We start from the raw sequence: 18,041 nt of genomic DNA, 5'->3' as shown, positions 1-18,041 counted from the left end.
AGAGAGTCAGCTGTGAAACAGTGTTTGAAAAAAATTTATACAAGTTTAAGGTGTTTAAATAAAAATTTATACGGGGTCCTCTTCTCAGGAGAGTGAACTGAATACAAGCAACTACGAAGGAACGTAATAACCTTAAATAACAACACAGGTATTGCTATCAAAAAAGAATTATAACACAACAAATAGCACACAGACCTGCATTTGAATACACTAGATGTCATTTCTAGAGAGTGATGACAGATTTATCAGCATTGACAAATATCCATGAAATGAATTTTCTAATGGACCCTTTGAGCTCCTGGTTCCTCATGCTATAGATGAGGGGGTTCACTGCTGGAGGAACCACTGAGTACAAAACTGCCACCACCAGATCCAACGATGGGGAGGAGATGGAGGGAGGCTTCAGGCAGGCAAATATGCAAGTACCGATAAAAAGGGAGAGCACGACCAGGTGAGGGAGGCACGTGGAAAAGGCTTTGTGCTGTCCCTGCTCAGAGGGGATCCTCAGCACGGCCCTGAAGATGTGCACATAGGACAGCACAATGAAAATAAAATAAGCACAAACTAAAAAAGAACTAATCATGAGGAGCCAAACTTCCCTGAGGTAGGAGTGTGAGCAAGAGAGTTTGAGGATCTGTGGAAGTTCACAGAAGAACTGATCCACAGCATTGCCCTTGCAGAGGGGTATGGGAAATGCATTGGCAGTGTGCAGCACAGCATGGAGAAAGCCATTGCCCCAGGCAGCTGCCGCCATGCAGACACAAGCCCTGTTGCCCAGAAGGGTCCCGTAGCTCAGGGGTCTGCAGATGGCAACGTAGCGGTCATAGGCCATGATGGTCAGAAGGGTGCACTCTGCTCCAAGGAAGAAGAAAAAAAAAAACCTGGGTAGCACATCCTGCATAGGAGATGTCCGTGCTGTCCCAGAGGGAATTGGCCATGGATTTAGGGACAGTGGTGGAGATGGAGCCCAGGTCGATGAGGGAGAGGTTGAGGAGGAAGAAGTACATGGGGGTGTGGAGGCGGTGGTCACAGGCTATGGCTGTGATGATGAGGCCGTTGCTGAGGAGGGCAGCCAGGTAGATGGCCAAGAAGAGCCAGAAGGTCAAGAGCTGCATCTCTTGCGTGTCTGAGAACACCAGGAGGAGGAACTGTGTGGCGGAGCTGCTGTTAGACATGCATTTGGGCATGGGTGACTGTTGAAGAAGGAAAGACAGTGACATGTTATGAGAGACTTTTCATGGAAGAAAGCTAAAATCTTTCATTTTTTCATTGTGGGTTTTTTCCATTTTTTTTTTCTTTCAGATACTCCTGTTCATCCTGGGGAGTCTTTTCCCAAGGTAGAAATGCTCAGCTTTTCTTTCACGAGACCTGAGTGGCAATAGGATTTGCTGTCACTTACTGCAGGCGGGGGGAAGATGGTCTATCCATCAGTCTTATTCCCAGATACCCAGCACTCACATGTGCTTGAGTTGAAGGCTGATCATAGTTATGTGTTTGCCTCAAAAGAAGCCGGACCTTGCTGAGAGTAGTGGAGTCCATATTCAAAGCTCTCATCTCCAAACTTCTCCCTCTTTCCCAGGGTGCCCGAAGGCAGCCTCCACACTCCATTTCTAGGCAAGGACACGCAGGGCACGTTTCAGCTGGCCACATACGGCTGCTCAGCATCATTTCTATAGTCTTAGCACCTCTGGGGTTTCTTTATGGGTGTCTCGGGTACCACAAAGATGCTGTGACACAGCTGTGTCTGGTGTCAAGCTCACAGCCTGGCAGGACACTGCAGGGAAATGGTCAAGTGTTCTACAGACAGGATCTTCTTTGGGGACAGCCATTCATTTCCCAAGACTACAGCCCACATTTCCTGGAGCCCCACAGGTTAGAAGGGTGCTGGGGCACCTCACTGCCACCCAGAACCTTGCCTGGCATGGCTTGAAGAGTCAGTGTCTCAAAAACTGCACATGTTCTGAAGCTTCAGTGTCTGAAACTCCCCCAAACCCTCAGAGACCCAGAACACGAATAGGAGCAGCACTGACAGGTAGGAAAAGAAAGAGCGGCACCAGGGTCCTTGCACCAAGGGATACACAAAGAGAGAAAGTCATCACCTCAAGCAGCTGTGCCTGCAGCCTTCGGGACACCAATGCTGTGAGACAGTCGCATTCAGCCCTTGCGCACTGCAGAGGGAAATGGGCCCATGGCTGGAGAGAGGCACCTCTCCTCTGCCAGAGCTCTGGCTGCAGCGCGGGCGGCTGATGCCTTGTGCCCCACGGCCATGAGCACAGAGGCTTAGCTGGGTCAGAGAGGGGGCATAGGGGCTTGCTCAGAGGAGGGGTCTGCCCTGGAGGGGATGACAGGGAATTTTCCCAATTCTCTTTCCCATGACATTATGGCTTTTAGTTTTGTGTTCTTCCCTGCCCACACCTCTGCTTCCTGGACCTTTCCCACCTGCTTCTCTGTTCCCACATCATTTTCCTCACAGCAAATGCTGAGAGAACCCCTCTCACCATCTGTGTGCTCAGTTCTACCCTACAGAAAATTCCCCATGGGAGGGAACAGTCTAGGGACACTTCGCTGCTTGCAGGTGGTAAAGAGCAGGTCAGACAAACCATGATGCTGTCAGCACAGGTGATGCTGGTGCTGCCTGCAGGCTTAGGGGGAGCTGAAGGCAGTTTATGAGGTTCCTAGCAGACCTACTGATCATGCCACACAATGGTTAGAAACTTTCAGTCACTTGTAAAATTAGAAGCTCCTTTCCCCTTTACAACTCCACAGCATGAATCAAGGGAAGAACCTTCCTTTCCAGGTAATCCCTGCCTGGACCCTCCTCTTCAAAGGAAGCTCCTCAGAAGGAGGAAGGAGCCCTCAGAAGTGCCCTGAGGATGATCTGGAGCTCTGAGCAGCGCTGACTCATGCAGCAGCCTCTGAGAGCAGAAGGACCCTACCCTGCCCTACCACTCCTGCCACCCAGAGCTGCTCCCCACAGCACCATGGGGAGCTCCCGGGCACACTGAGTGGTGATCCTGGCAGGTGACAGAGTTCCTGCCCTGTCTCAGAGTCCCCTGGGGTGCAGGGACTCTGTTCAGATCCTGGGGCACCCCTGCATGCACCCCTAAGTTGGCACAGCTGCAGCCATCCCTGGGAGGAGGCAGACATCCTGCCCTGTCCCTCTGATGGTGCATCAGGCAATCGCTGCCCTGGAGCACGTCCTCCTCCTCTATACCATCAGAACTAGGTAAGCCGTCCTGACAGGTCCTATAAGCTGTCACATGTGTCAGGTCTAGGAGACACTTCCAGGAACAAAACTGCATTGCCCTGCAGCCAGAGTCTTACCGCATCAGGGGCTGTGAAGATGTCTTCCTCCATGAGCTCTCAGCATCCTCCCACCCCACACTGCCTTCAATGTCCCTCTCACTCCTCTTGTCTACCCTCGCTGCCTGCAGGCAGTGCCCTCAGCCCTGCTGCGCTTGGCAGAGGAGCTGCTCCTGGGCAGAGCTCTCTCTTTGCAGTGCTGTGCAGTTGCCATGAGCTCCCTCCATCCCAGGAGCCCAGCCCAGCTCAGCAGCTGAGGACCAGCCCAAGGCAGCACTTACTCTGTCCCTCTGGGCTCCCTCCAGATGTCCCTGGGGGTCCAGGTGAATTGGCTGTGAAACAGGCTGAAGTCATCACTGATGTTGCCTCCCTCAGCTGGTGAGAAGCACTTCTTTCCAGAAGAGCCATTTCTCCTAATCAGAGTACAGCTGGGCATAAGAGTCACTTTTCCTTGTCCCACTATGAGACAGGACACCCAGACGGTTACAGGGAAGGATCTCCTTCACCCCTGCTGAGGGAAGGGATTCTGCTCAGTCAGCTGAGGCATCTGATCCTTGGTTTTCTGTTCTGGGGCTGAAAGAGGACTCGGCTCCCTCTATGCCTGCCACAAACCAATGGGAGGCAAGATTCTTCTTCCCTCACTTCAGGTGGGCAGAAAATGGGACCATGCTGCCTGGGAGCTGCTTGTGTCATCTCCCATGGTAATTACTGGAGACAGATGCCAGGAGTGGCCTGTTCAGACTCAAACCCCTGGTGACACCTGGTGTACCAGAGGTGGTCCAAGATCCCCACAGGTGACTGAAAACTCTAACAGAGGAATTAACAGGAACAGGATGATATCCGGGAGCATTGTCTTTGAGGCTGTTGACAGACTCCTTTGCCCAACTGAAACCACAGCAGGTGTCCAATGGGAAACTGACCCTGACCCTCCGGAGCACGTGTAGGGCAGCCAGTGGAGGTATTCATCTGAGTCATGTGCCATACAGAGAGCTAAGTTTCCCTCTTATTTCCATCAGCTGTATGTACTAATTCTCTGCTGAGTCTAGTGGAAGGTTTCTCATGTTCATCCACGCATTCCTTTCTGGAATTCAGGGCAGCTCTGCAATTCAATGTTGAAGTCTGGGCCCACATGGCTAAGATGCCATGGCTGGCAGAGAAAACACAGGAGACCTACAGAAAAGCAATTCCCATTCAGAGTGGTTGGATGACAGACACCCAGACTGTATCACAGACAGATTTGATCGGCAAATCCAATTTAAGGGATTATTTTTGAGACAAATTGGACAATCAGCCACCATCGATTTAACTATTCCTGTCATTCCTACACACACTGCAGATGATTTTAAACTGTAGACCATAGCATCTACACCCCAATGTGTCTGCGCATGCTTTTCTTTCGCAAGTTCTAACATGACTTGCGGGGCTACTATTCCCTGCTTTTCTGGCGTTACCCACCACCCTTGTGTATTTTGTGGTGCTTTTAATTCTTCCGTCAATTGCTCATCCAATTTACTATATTTTGGTTTCAGATTCGGGATTTTCATCTGTTTTACTGGTACTAGTGCAAGGATACCTCATTCCGCAGCCTCTTTTGCCGTTTTATCTGCCAATCTATTACCTATGTTTACAGCTGTCTGACCAAATTGATGAGCCTTGCAATGCATTACTGCCACTTCCTTTGGCTCATGCACCTCTTCTAAGAGCTGGAGGATTTCTTCTTTATGTTTTATCGATGATCCTTGGACTGAGAGCAGTCCTCTTTCTTTCCAGGTAGCCCCATGAGCGTGAATCACACCAAATGCACATTTGGAATCACCCGTATATTTACCCTCTTTCCTTCTGCCATTCGCAAGGCTTACTTCAAAGCCACCAGTTCTGCTTTCTGTGCCGAGGTATTTGCAGGCAGCGTTCCTGACTCCAGTACCTTGGTGGTGGTGACAGCAGCGTATCCAGCCGTTCGTCTTCCTTCTTTCACAAAGCTGCTTCCATCCATAAATAACTCCAAATCAGGATTTTCCAGAGGTTCATCTTTTCAGGTCCGATCTGCTGGAATAGACTTGTTCAACAGTTAGCAAGCAGTCATGTTCTAGACTTCCTGTCGGATTTTCCATCGACAGAAACATTGCTGGATTTACAACAGTTGTGGTTTTCAATTCCACATCATATTGTTCCAGCAAGACAGCCTGATATTTCAGCATTCTGCTGGGGGATAGCCAATGACCCTCCTTTTGTTCTAAAACAGTTACCACCATGTGTGGTACATACACCACCATCTTTTGGCCCATAGTCAATTCTCGAGCTTCCTGAATCAGCAATACCATTGCTGCCACAGCGCGCAAACATCCCGGTCATCCTTTACTGACATTGTCGAGTTGTTTAGAGAAGTATCCTACTGGCCACTTCCAGGATCCCAGACGTTGTGCCAGCACTCCAAGGGCCAGATGTTGCCTCTCATGTACAAACAGCTCCAAAGTTTTGGTTAGATCAGGTAAACCCAAAGCAGGGGCCATCATCAATGCCTTTTTAAGTTCCCTAAATGATTTTTGGCATTTAGGCCATCCTGTAGCAAGGTTCTCCCATTCAAAAGCAAATATGCTTTGACTTTGTATATCCAGAGGTGTGCAAAAAAAGGCATCCTTTAAATCTAGTACAGTAAACCATTTATGTTCCTCTTTAGAGACGTCAGCAAAGTATAAGGATTGGCTACTACTGGATGTATATCTTGAACTATCTGGTTTATAGCTCTTAAATCCTGGACTAGCCGATATTCCTTTCCTCCAGATTTTCTTACCGGTAATATAGGAGTGTTATATTCTGACTCGCATTTTACCAAAAGTCCATATTCCAAAATTTTCATGATTAACCTCTCCAATCCTTCTCGAGTCTCCCATTTAAGAGGATATTGTTTTTGTCTTACCGGTTTGGATCCAGGTTTTAAGGTCACTTTTACCGGTTCTGCCAATTTGGACTGTCCCGGAACTTCATTTGCCCAAACCAAGGGGGTCACTGCGTTTTTCACCTCTTCTGGAATTTGCTCCTCCTTAGGGGAATCCTGTAACATAAACACTCTCGCCTCTATGGCTTTTGAGTCTGGTATTAATAGTTTAGTTTCCCCATTCTTAAAAGTTATTTGTGCCTCTAATTTACTTAGCAAGTCTCGCCCTAATAAAGGCAGAGGGCATTCAGGCATATATAAAAACTGGTGTGTTACCCACTGTTTTCCCAACTTAAATTTCAATGGTTCCAAAAAAGGCCGATTTTCTCTTTGTCCTGTCGCACCAACGACATCTACCGACTGATGACTGCATTTTCATTTACATGTGTTTAATACCGAATAAGTGGCTCCCGTATCTACTAAAAATTCTATTTCTTCATTCCCTAGCTTTCATGTAACCAGGGGTTCAGCTAGGGTTGACTCTCCCGGTCCTCTTCATGATTTCTCATTTAAGTCATCAATTTGATCGCATGAAGAGTCGTATCTAATTCCCCAGCCTTAGGACATTCCCTCTTCCAGTGCCCATGCTCCTTACAAATAACACATTGGTCTGGTGTTAATCGAGGATTTATCCTTCCTCTTTCTCCAACATTCATCCCTCTCCCTCTTCCTCTACCTCTCCTATTATTCCCAGTCAGAGCTGCCAATAACTTCCTATCCCTCCGGGCCTGTTTTACTTCTTTTTCTTTTTCTCTATTATTATATACAGTCCAAGCTACTTCAAGCATCTTACCCAAATCTCTAGACTCAGGTCCTTCTAATTTCTGGAGCTTTTTTCTAATATCAGGGGCTGATTGACACATAAATACGGAGGCCAACTGTGATGCTTCCTCTGGCTTTTCCTGGGTCCAGATTAGTATATTTTCGGGCAGTTTCCTTCAGTCTCTCCATGAAGGCTGAAGGGGATTCATTTAATTCCTGCCTTACTTCATAAATTTTTGACCAATTTATCGCTTTTGGCATCGCATGTTTAACACCAAACAAAATCCACCTCTGATATCTGGTCAATATCCCCCTGGGTCCCGGCTGATTCGGGTCCCAGTCAGTATCCGAGGAGGGGAAGTTCTGATCTACCTTTCCCTGAAAATCTCCATGGGAGTGGGCTCCTTCTACCTGTTTCCTAGCAGTATTCAGTACCATTCTTTTTTCCGCATCATCAAGCAAAGTGTCTAAAATCACCTGCAAATCATTCCAATCAGGGTCCTGGGTCCTAATTATTGTCTCAAAAACCTTTGCTACTCTCTCAGGGTCTTCTCGATAAGTGCCTGCTACCTCTTTCCATGACCTTAAATCAGTTATTGAAAATGGAACTTTTACTGTCACCGGACCAGTATTTCCTACTGCCTCTCAGAGAGGGGCCTGGAGGGGAGCTGGTTCCACTACCCCTCCTGTTCTTCCCCGCCTTCTTCCTGAAACCGGACTAAATCCTCCCGCTCCCTCCCCCAGAGGAGAGGCGGAAGGGCTACCGATCTCGGATTCCTGTTCCTCCTGATTATCCCCCCGTCTCCGACGGGGTGCTACCATTAGCTAAACATCGTCCTCCTCAGACTCAAATTTCAAACACTTTTTCCCGACGCTACAATTGGCGCAGCATTTCTTTAAACCTTTTTCACATTGTCCCTTTCCCAAAGCCATTACCATAGAAACGCGCGGATGTATCCCACACTGCCTCTGCCATTCCAGATGATTTCTCAATGAGAAAAACAAATCTACATATGTCACTTCTTCCCATTTGCCTTCCCTTTTATGGAACGACATCAATTGCAAAATGGTATTATAACACAGTGTCCCATCCTCCGGCCACTTCTCCCCATCATCCAGAGTATATAACGGCCACCAATGATTACAATACTCAATTAACTGTTTCCGAGTTAAAGGGTCCTCCCCCAGCTCTTTCCAGTGTTTTAAAATACATCCCAAAGGCGTGCCCCGTGGGATGGGTCTTTTACTCGGAAAGGTGCCCATCCTTCAAATGACCAGTGGTAGTGATTGTGCACTACATCACAGACACTAGCCAGAGGGATCTCAAACCTTGTTGGAGCTCCCTTTGGGATCCCATCCCCCTACTGAGATCTTGGAGACTTCAACCCCCTGTTGAAGACCTCACCCTTGGGCCCCGCTCCACCGGCTTTCACAGAGCAGAGATTTTTCACAAAGGTACCTTTTTAGCCTAACTCTGCGTGGCTTTTACTGCGACTTACGAGCAGGCATGTGTTATACCTAAAGAATGTCTTAATTAAATTCCAGGGGACTTACTTGGAATCCTTTGGTCCGGGGATCAGAGGTTCTCCTCGAGAATCCCTCGATGCCGGCTGGAGGTCCCGTGATCCTGCGGATCCGTCGGTATTCACAAGCAGGGTCCCATCTGGGTCACCAGAAACTGTCACCGAAAATCCAGGAATAAAACCTCGTCACACCAATGTAGTGTTAACAGCCAGGCATTCTTTATTGCTGCGCCGGATGCACGGGGGATAATTCCACCGAACGTGCATACCCCGTACCCCTTCCGTGCAGTCTATATAGATCAAAATATACATATTTATCTGATTACATGAGCCCTTCCTTTCATGGTCAAATCAGTCCATTTTCATACACTCCTCCCACCCACGCTTGCGCAGTGCCTCCTAGTGGTGGTCGTCGGGGGTCCCAAGATGCAGTCTTATCCTCTTCATCACAGTTTCTGTGCAAACTCAGTTTTCTTCTGGCTCTTGTCCCTGCGGCATGGGTCATCTTGACCAGTTCTGGGCAACTGCTAGTTTTAATTAAAACTAACTTCTTTGGGGGAGATGTATGACTTTTTGCTTCAGTTAATTTACACAATAGATAGGTACCACAAATGCACCTGCAACTATTAGGTAACGCTATTTCTATTAAAAATCTCCCTCCACCACTATTGTTTAACATTAATGATTACCTAGGGACTAAACCCTCTGTTCCCAGACCTAATGTCCAGATGGGCAGGGCTGTAGCAGGGACATTGCAGCATTGTTCATATTTATGGTTAACTGATTCCATCACCCTGGTTACAGTATCAGCTCATCTTGCAGCCCTTACCATCCTCTGCAAGTATCAAGACTACGGGAGCTTTGGCTTTGTCATCATTGCCACATCCACAGAAACGGTTTCTAAATTCCCCCTTTGTATCTTCTACTGTTTCCAGCTCCTGTGTTCTGCCTTTTTGCCGTGGAACTCAAACAGCTCACGTCCTCAGCCTCCTGAGAAGAATGCTTCTCTTCATGAGTGTTCAGATAGATCATTCTTGTGCTCTGAGGAGGCTGTAAGCTTTATCAGATTTCCTGATCTCCTTCCCCCTGCAGAGCTGCTTCCCACTTTCCTGTTGCCTTCAGAGGCGTGGCAACCTGGTTCAGGAACGGCATGGCGACAAACCCCAGGCCGCTCGGGCCATCAGCTCACAGACACCAAAGTGGTGGGTGGCAAATGGCGTTTATTGGTGAGTAGCACAGCATTATATAGCTTGGGTTTACAGTGTCACTTCCGTCTGCTTACGTCACAGGCTAAACGCTATTGGCTATTCAGAGAGGGGCCCTGTCTTTCCGTACAGCGCGACATCTTCCAACCGCAAGCTCTAACTATCCACATTTCCCCCCTCCTTATGTTTAACAAAATAGGTTAATATGAAAATTTTTGTACTCAGGTTTAAGATTTAAGTTTAATATTTAGTTCTGAGATTTACTCGTTAGACACAACTATAAGACTTAACGTTAACTAACTTAAACTTCAAGTAAAGAATGTAAGTATCAAAATCTTATGATAACAAACATAAGGCACATTAGACAAATGTATTTCTAAATTAGCTGAAATATAACAATTTTAACACTTTTAAAAAGTATATGCCATAAACTTGAATAAAAAACATAAGGCACAGTAAACGGGTGAAAGTTGAGGTAACTTTAGGGATAACTGGGGGTAGCACTGGGTAGGTACATTTTTAAAGCAGCTGCTGGTGTTCTACCAACATAATGTTAACTTTCTCTAGCCGGCTCTTGACGAACGACACGATTCTATTCAGTATGCAGGGTCCAAAAATTAGTGTCATCATGATCATCGCGATCGGTCCTACTGTTATGTTTTCTCTTATAACTCGATCACTTGCAAGGTCCCGTAGGATCCACCTGTATGGCTGATGGTGATGGTAATCTAGTTCTGCCTGTCCTATAGTGACAAGCTCCAAAATCAGGATCACACAAAGGCATCGTAGTCCCCCTTTGCGGAGGCTATTATGCCGTTGTCTGGGTTCTGCCAGTGAGGAACTTCCAGGCTTGGACAGGACACTTGCCAACTCGTCATCTTCTTTTGTCACCGCGGTGTACGGGTTACGGGGGTGTCCGATGATCCGGCCCTGTGAACAAAAACTCACAGTTTTCATTAGTTTTATTCTGGAGGTCTGGTTTAACGGACTTAAGTGGACACCACTTAACTTTTCCATCTTTTTTGACAGCGGCAGGGTTAGATGCTCTTCCTTCGCGACATGCTTAATCATGTCCGCGATGCTTGACCCCGCCGGTAGCGATCGCAGGATTTCTTTGGTTGTTGAATTACACTGCTGACGCAAAAATTCTGCCATGACTGGGCCTTTTGCCTCCGCAGGCAAGGCCGAAGAGTCGACCGCCGCTTGGAGACGATACACAAATGGTGTAAAGCTCTCAATTTCACTTTGCTTTATTGTGGACCATAGTGATGGTTTGGCAATGACTCTAGAGGCTGTGCGAATAGCTTCTGTGGCCGCACGAGTAGTTGTAATAACTTCATGGGCCCGCAGGCCCTGGGCTTGCGCCTGGGGGGTAATCTTTGTGGGATCTGTGCCCATTAACCGCTGCGGGCTGGAGCCATGCAGTGGATGATCTGCCCCAGTTACTTGGGCTAGTTGCCTCGCACAGTTGTCCTCCCAATCTTGTTTAAAAACGATCATCCCTGCCTCGTCAAAGATTAATCTACAAGTCTGTTTTATATCGAACGGGAGCATATCATCTCCCCCGAAGACACCATCTATGAGGGTGGAGACCATGGCAGAATTAAGCCCTTTATCCGCGATTGCTTTAACAATCGCTTGTATATCCTTAGGGTTTATTGGCGAGTGGACCCTCTGTCCCCCGTCCGTCACCCGGACCGGGAACGCTAGCGCGGCCGATGGGGCCCAGTCGGAGCAGGCAATCTTTATTTTCCTCCAGTCCGTGAGAGGGATTTCTCCCCCTCGCGGTTCCTGTTTAATTTGGATGGGGATATTTTGGCTCTTGACTTTGTCTATCTCTGTTTTCTCCTCTGCTAAGTTTGAATCAGTTGCGAGCCACTCGTCCCAGCTAGTGTCTGATTTGGAGTCAGAACTCGACTGACTGGTTACTTTCGGTTTCCAGTGCCTTTGTGTCGGGCTTTGGCCCTGCCCGCTTCCTTTGTGGGCGGGCCATTCCCTCCCTCTTGACTCGCCCCGCCTTCCGCTCAGCGGGGTGTTTACCCGATAAGAGCATTTTTTGAAATGCACGTTCTGATTGGTTCTCTGCCCCTCGCTCGTTTTCTTGTCCCCTTTTTGGTCGCTCCTATCACCCTTTTCTTTCTTGTTCTCCTCCCCCTCCCGTTTGTGTGTGCTTGTTAATTCTAGCACTCCTTCCCTGTTCGCGCCAAGGGCATTTTCGCCCCGCCCTTCTCCTTTGTGCTTGGCGCCATCTTGGGGCGCATAGGGCGGTGGTTTAGCCCAGACTTCTTCAGACTCTGTTTTTTTCGCGGTGCCCCTAGCCTCCTCGGCTAACCCGCCCCAGAAGGATTTAACTCGTTTCTGTCCCTCCGTAAGTGGGTCGGGGTTCGGGAATAGAGGGGACGTGTCGCCCTCTTGCTGATTTATAGGCTCAGCAGAGCCGTTATCGTCTGGGGGGTGCAAATTCTGTGTGGCTGCCCCGATTCCCAATTTTGGGGTGGCCAACAAACAGTTCTTTGCCGCCCTCCAGGTCTCCTGTTCCTGTATGGCCTTCTGCAGGGCCTGCACGACTTTCCCCCACGACTTAAGGTTTTTCCCACAACCCGAGGACATCGTCTCCTCGGTTAACGCTTTAGTGCACTTATCCCACACTTCGGGCTGGAGAATATCCACCGGCTGGTCAATGACCCCAATTTGCAAAAGCCTCACAACTGCGAGAGTAAAATCTTTGGGCTTACAATCAATACCCCACTGCTTATGTAATTGCGATACGACCTTCACAAGGGCTTCCATCCTCCTTGTCGGTCCGGGAGCATCCTCCCCGCCAGGCTGGTCCTGCCGCTCCGGCCGCCGTTCACCCGACTCCAGGCGAGTCTTTCCCGGGTTTCGGCACCACTTGTTGCCTTCGTTGGCGTGGCGACCTGGTTCAGGAACGGCACGGCAACCAACCCCAGGCCGCTCGGGCCATCAGCTCACAGACGCCAATGTGGTGGATGGCAAATGGCGTTTATTGGTGAGTAGCACAGCACTATATAGCTTAGGTTTACGGTGTCACTTCCGTCTGCTTACGTCACAGGCTAAACGCTATTGGCTATTCAGAGAGGGGCCCTGTCTTTCCGTACAGCGCGACATCTTCCGATCGTCAAGCCCTAACTATCCACACACGACACTACCAATATCAGTCTCCCAGGTATGTCAAAATCTTCGTCTCTGGAGTTCACCCATCTGTACTCCACTACTGGCCTTCCTCACTCCTGGCACCAGGGACCCCACCATTCTCTGGTCACGACAGCCAAGGCAGACACTGATGATCACATCCCTGATCCCGGAGCCAGGGCCAGGTCCTGGTGAGCATCACGCTTCTCAGCCCACTTGGCAGCTGTGTTAACAAGTTGTCCCAAGATCCTCCAGACTGCTGACACCCTGTTTCCTTGCCTGGCTGGGGAATGCCAGGGCAGTTACTGTCCCCCATGGGAACCTGCTCATTGACCTGAGACTTCCTCGGGTTGCAGACAGAAGACTTCTTCTGCTTCCTCACCCTGCTCAAGTAGTTTGTAACTGCCAAAACAAAGTCACTCTTGCTGACTTCTCCTCTCATCCTCACTCATAAAAGCTAATCAAACAGGTTACCCAGGTCTTAGAGGAGCTCCATATATCTGAGGTGCTCCTTCACGCAGAGAGCATCCCCCTGGTACTCATCCTCCCTGCGGCAGAGCCTGTATCCTTCTACTGCATCACCCAAGCTCAGAAATCTGTCCCACCACATCTCAAGTAATCTAAAAACTTCACAGTACTGTGACAAGTCATGGGGCTTCAGCTCCTCCTGCCCGTGCTCCAGCTCCTCCTGTCCATGCACATTCGGGTTGCAACATCTCAGCTGTCGCACCAAGGTAGAGCACAGACTGCTCACAGGGAAAACTGAGCTCTGCTCCTGACCAGAAGACCACTGTAGATTGAGCAGTTCGTGCTGCGCTGCATAGATCGCTCAGCAGCAGGACAACCTCAGCAGCTCGATGTCACAGTGGAGCCTGCAGGCAGCTCCCACCCAGTACTGACCATTCCACCACCTGCGTGGCCTTGTCTCCATCTAGCCATGTAGCATGAAGTTCTCATGAGAACATCCTTTCTGTTGGATTTAGAGATGATGAACAGAGTTGTTACCTTGCAGGGAAATACAAGAAGAGGTTGAATGACTGAAATAAGACACTTTTTTTTCTGTGGAGAGGGTCTGCAAGGCATTCTGCATGTGGATAGGATTACCATTTGATGCTACACCACCCAGGCATCCCACCACCTAAAAGGAAGAAAGACTATCAATACTTTTCTCTCCTTACAATCTTAGTCCTAACAGCATTTTACCTCACAGAATCAGAGTACCTTTCTTAACTAGGATCATAACAGACCAGCACCTCCTGGTAAAAAAACTCTCTAGGCATACTAAGGTGCAGTTCCTCTGCTCCCATGGACTGGTAAGGCCGTAGTCTGCAAAACTAACCACTGGCCTGATCCCCACCCACCACTGGTTGTTGTGCTCCTGAGTCCTGCCTCAAAGCTCAAAGGCCTGGGAGACCTTGGTGGCGGTAACGGAGGCAAAGAGGTCATAGACTATGTGAGATCTAGCTAGACCTCCTCTTACTAAATTCAGCAGTGGCCCCACACTCCCTGTTTCTTCTTTACCTCTTCCTAATGCAGCACAGCTCATTTTGGTGCCTGTTGCATTACCTTTTCAGTTGGAATTCAGTTAAGGATTAATGCTTTAAAGAATAAGGATTCTAGCTGGGCCTGGAGGAGGCTTTGCTTGAGGACAAGATGTATCCAGGCACACTGCAAAAAGGATTGTGCTGTTCCTCGACAGTGTCATCGTAGGTGTGAGTAACGAGCCCAGTTTTTTGTGCTTTGTGTTTACACAATACCTGTAGCTACTGGATAGAGGAGGGACAGACCTTGCCTCTCTAATGGCACCTGATGGCTGATAGCTCTGACTGAAGGCATCAGTCAATGGCACAGAGACACCAAGTCGCACTCTTTGTGATGCCATCTGGAGGGACCTGTCACACACACCCCAAAAGGAAACTGCTTTCCTCTAGGTCCTCTGCTGTCCCTGCCAGCCCTGGCATCACATGTAGCTTTGTGGGCCTGGATTTGGACATGAAACTGAGTGGCTGCCCTAAATTCTCAGTGTCAACATGGGGATAAACATGAAACAACTGCCGATGTAGTCAGTGGTGATCTAGTAAATACAGCAGAAGGATGAGAGAGACTGAGCTCTTCCTATGGTACAGGACACGAACTACTCAGATGACTGCCTCTGTAGGCCACCCTGAACATGATTAGTAGCGACAGGTTCAACTGCCCTTATTTTGGGCATCAGCTGTCATTTCCTTTGGCGAAAGCAGCCTCTAAGAGGATGCGCCCAGATGTTGCCCTGTCTCTACAAACTGCTCCGTTTGTACCTGCACATATCTTAGACCACCTCTGCCATCTCACATGCCAGCAGACAGCTTCATCTGAACTCCTCAGTTTTGGTCTTCAATTCCATTAGTTAGCATGGGAGCTTCGAAAAGGAGCTCACCTGCAGGTGCCCATTTAATGCCCACCTGAAGAGAGACAAGAGGAATCCCACCTCCTGTGGGGTTGTGGCAGGCACTGGGGGGAGCTGAATCCCCTTTGAGTCCCAGGACTACAGACCCAGGATGAGATGCCTCAGTTGACTCATCTGAATGCCTTCCATCAGCAGGGGTGAAGGAGATCCCAGCCTGTCCTGCTCTGGCTGTCCTGCCTAAAGATGGGATAAGAAAAGGGGATACTTGGAGCTAACTCTTTTGGTGATAGGAGAAGTGCCACTGCTGAAATTGTGTCTCTGGAGCTGAGGGAGAAAATATCAGTGATTGCTTCAGTTTGTTTCACAGCAAGTTGTCCTGGAGACCAAGAGACACCTCAAGGGAGGCCAGAGTGGGTAGACATAATGCTGCCTTGGGCTGGTTCTGTGCTGCTGAGCTGAACTGGGCTCCTGGCAACCAGGTAGCTCTGCAGAGAGACAGCTGTGCCCAGGAGCAGCTCCTCTGCAAAGCACAACAGGGCTGAGGGCACTGCCTGCAGGCAGCAAGGGGAGAGGACTGAGGCAGAGAGAGGTTAAAAGCAGTGTGAGGCAGGAGGGTGCTCTGCACTCACTGAGGGAGCAACCCTCACAGTCCATAACATGGTAAATCTCTGGCTGTTGGACAATGCAGGTGCCGTTCCTGGAGGGGTCTCCTCAAGCTGGTACATCCCACGGTTTACAGGATCTATCAGGATGTCTCTCACAGTATCTCTTTGATAGAGCAGAAGAACGTGCTCCAGAGCAGGGCCTCCCTGTTGTGCTGTCAGAGGGACAGGCCATGATGGCTGCCTTCTTCTGGGGATGAATGCAGGGCCATGCAGGCAGGGGTGCCCAGGGCTGTCCTTCAGAGGGGGCTCCCTGTACTCCAGGGGTCTTTGTGCTGTCTTCCAGAGTCAGCATTCAGCCTGCACTGCAGGGATCCCCACAGAGTGGTGAGGAGAAGCTGTGGATGGAAGGAGTGACCCTGACAGAGCAGGATCCTTTGGCTGTCCAGAGGGTGCTGTGTGGGTCAGGGCTGCTCACGGCACCAGATCAGCACTGGGAGCTTTCAAGGGGAAGGTCAACAGAGTGTCTACTAAAAAGATATGAAGTTTTCCAGAGTCTGTGTTACTTGTTCCTACTCTGAGGGCAGGGCACAGGAGGGGATGTGGAGGGGGAGAGGAAAGAGAGATAAAAAATTTTTCCAGATTGAACAAGTCACTGAGATGCTTGAGCTGTATCTTTGAGTTGTCAGTAGGTCTGCTAGGACACTCCTAAAGTGCCTTCAGCCACTCTTCTGACTATGGACAGCAGCAGCATCACCTTTGTTGGACCCATCAGGTTTTTCTACCCTTTTGAATCTCCAAACAGGAAAACATGTCCAGGCAGTTGCCTGCAAACAGGCAGGATTCTGTAGGGCCGGGGTGAGTGCACAGCAGTTGGGATGGGGTCTGTGAGTGCTGACAGGGAGTAGAGATGGAACAGAGAAACACCTCCCAGGAGGAAGATCTCCAGGCAGCAGGAATATGATCAGGGAATGAGAGGAAAGAAAAACCAGAAAGGTTGTAGGAGGAAGAATTCAGTAAATTCTATATAATCTCCTCCAGTGCAGAGCCCTTCCTCTGAGCAAGCCCCCTTGCCCGCTCTCCCACCCACCAAAGCCTCTGCCCTCAGGGCTGTGGGCTCCAAGCCATGAACCACCTCCTCTGCAGCAGAGCTCCAGCAGAGCCAGGGGGCAGCTCTCCAGCCACGCCTCCATTTCTCTGCTGCAGATCACAGGGGCTCAGAGCACAACTGCCCTGCAGTGTTGGTGTCTGGGAGGTGGTGTGATATTACCCTCTACCTCAGAAAGGTCCAAGCACAAGGCAGATGGGAACAAGACGCAGGGACAAACCAGCTCCCCTCACTCTGCATTAAACCACAGGCAATCCTCTTGCCTTGCAGGACTTGGTCTGTGCTCCCCAGCTGCTGCAGAAGTGCTGAGGGTTTCTGAGATCCAAGCACATCACAGAGGTGAGATAAAGGGAGTTGTAAAAAAACCCCAAACCTTTTGAAATGTCTTCTGCTATTCCAGTCCTTAGCAGTGGGAGTGCAAAGGCGGACAAGCCCTGCTGCATTAGGAGCAGTTTCATGTGACAAGGTCAAACACCAGGACTGACCCCTACCCTCATATTTCCCATGAACCCACCGCTGCAGAGCAGGACTGGCTCCTCGGCAGACGGTGGGCAGAGGTTGTTCTCCTTACGGCGCGTTGAGACAGCACCAACAGCAGCTCCAACCTCAGAGCTGATGCAATGTCTCCTAGAAAAAGAAAAAAAGCATGCATGTGTGTGTGTGTGAGTGTGTGTGTTTAGGAGGGAGAGGGGTACTGGGAAATGTATTTGATTTTGCTCAGAAAAGTCTCCACTAAATTGTAACTGTTATTTCCTTCTTGGACAGTGGTCTATACCCAGTGGCAGCAAATGACCAACATCAGCTCCATCACCAGGTTCCTCCTCCTGGCATTCGCAAACACACGGGAGCTGCAGCTCTTGCACTTCTGGCTCTTCCTGGGCATCTACCTGGCTGCCCTCCTGGGCAATGGCCTCATCGTCACTGCCATAGCCTCTGACCACCACCTCCACATCCCCATGTACTTCTTCCTCCTCAACCTCTCCCTCCGTGACCTGGGCTCTGTCACTACCACTCTTCCGAAATCCATGGCCAATTCCCTCTGGGACTCCAGGGTCATCTCCTAT

The 18,041-nt window shown here is 49.4% G+C and overlaps 1 protein-coding gene across 1 annotated transcript in view; it reads right to left on the bottom strand.

Moving 5' to 3' along the window:
* Nucleotides 1-223: 223 nt before the first annotated feature.
* The window catches only part of LOC142363315 (olfactory receptor 14C36-like), a 130,133-nt gene continuing 112,315 nt past the window's right edge, over nucleotides 224-18,041 (bottom strand). The window contains exon 2 of the mRNA XM_075436884.1: nucleotides 224-791. Coding sequence (XP_075292999.1) covers nucleotides 224-791 — 568 coding nt within the window. The remainder of the gene's footprint in view (nucleotides 792-18,041) is intronic.

Source organism: Opisthocomus hoazin, chromosome 15, assembly GCF_030867145.1.
Source record: "Opisthocomus hoazin isolate bOpiHoa1 chromosome 15, bOpiHoa1.hap1, whole genome shotgun sequence".
Classification (NCBI taxonomy): domain Eukaryota; kingdom Metazoa; phylum Chordata; class Aves; order Opisthocomiformes; family Opisthocomidae; genus Opisthocomus; species Opisthocomus hoazin.
The sequence above is the reverse complement of the archived record's forward strand: the minus strand, read 5'-3'. Positions and strand labels throughout refer to the sequence as shown.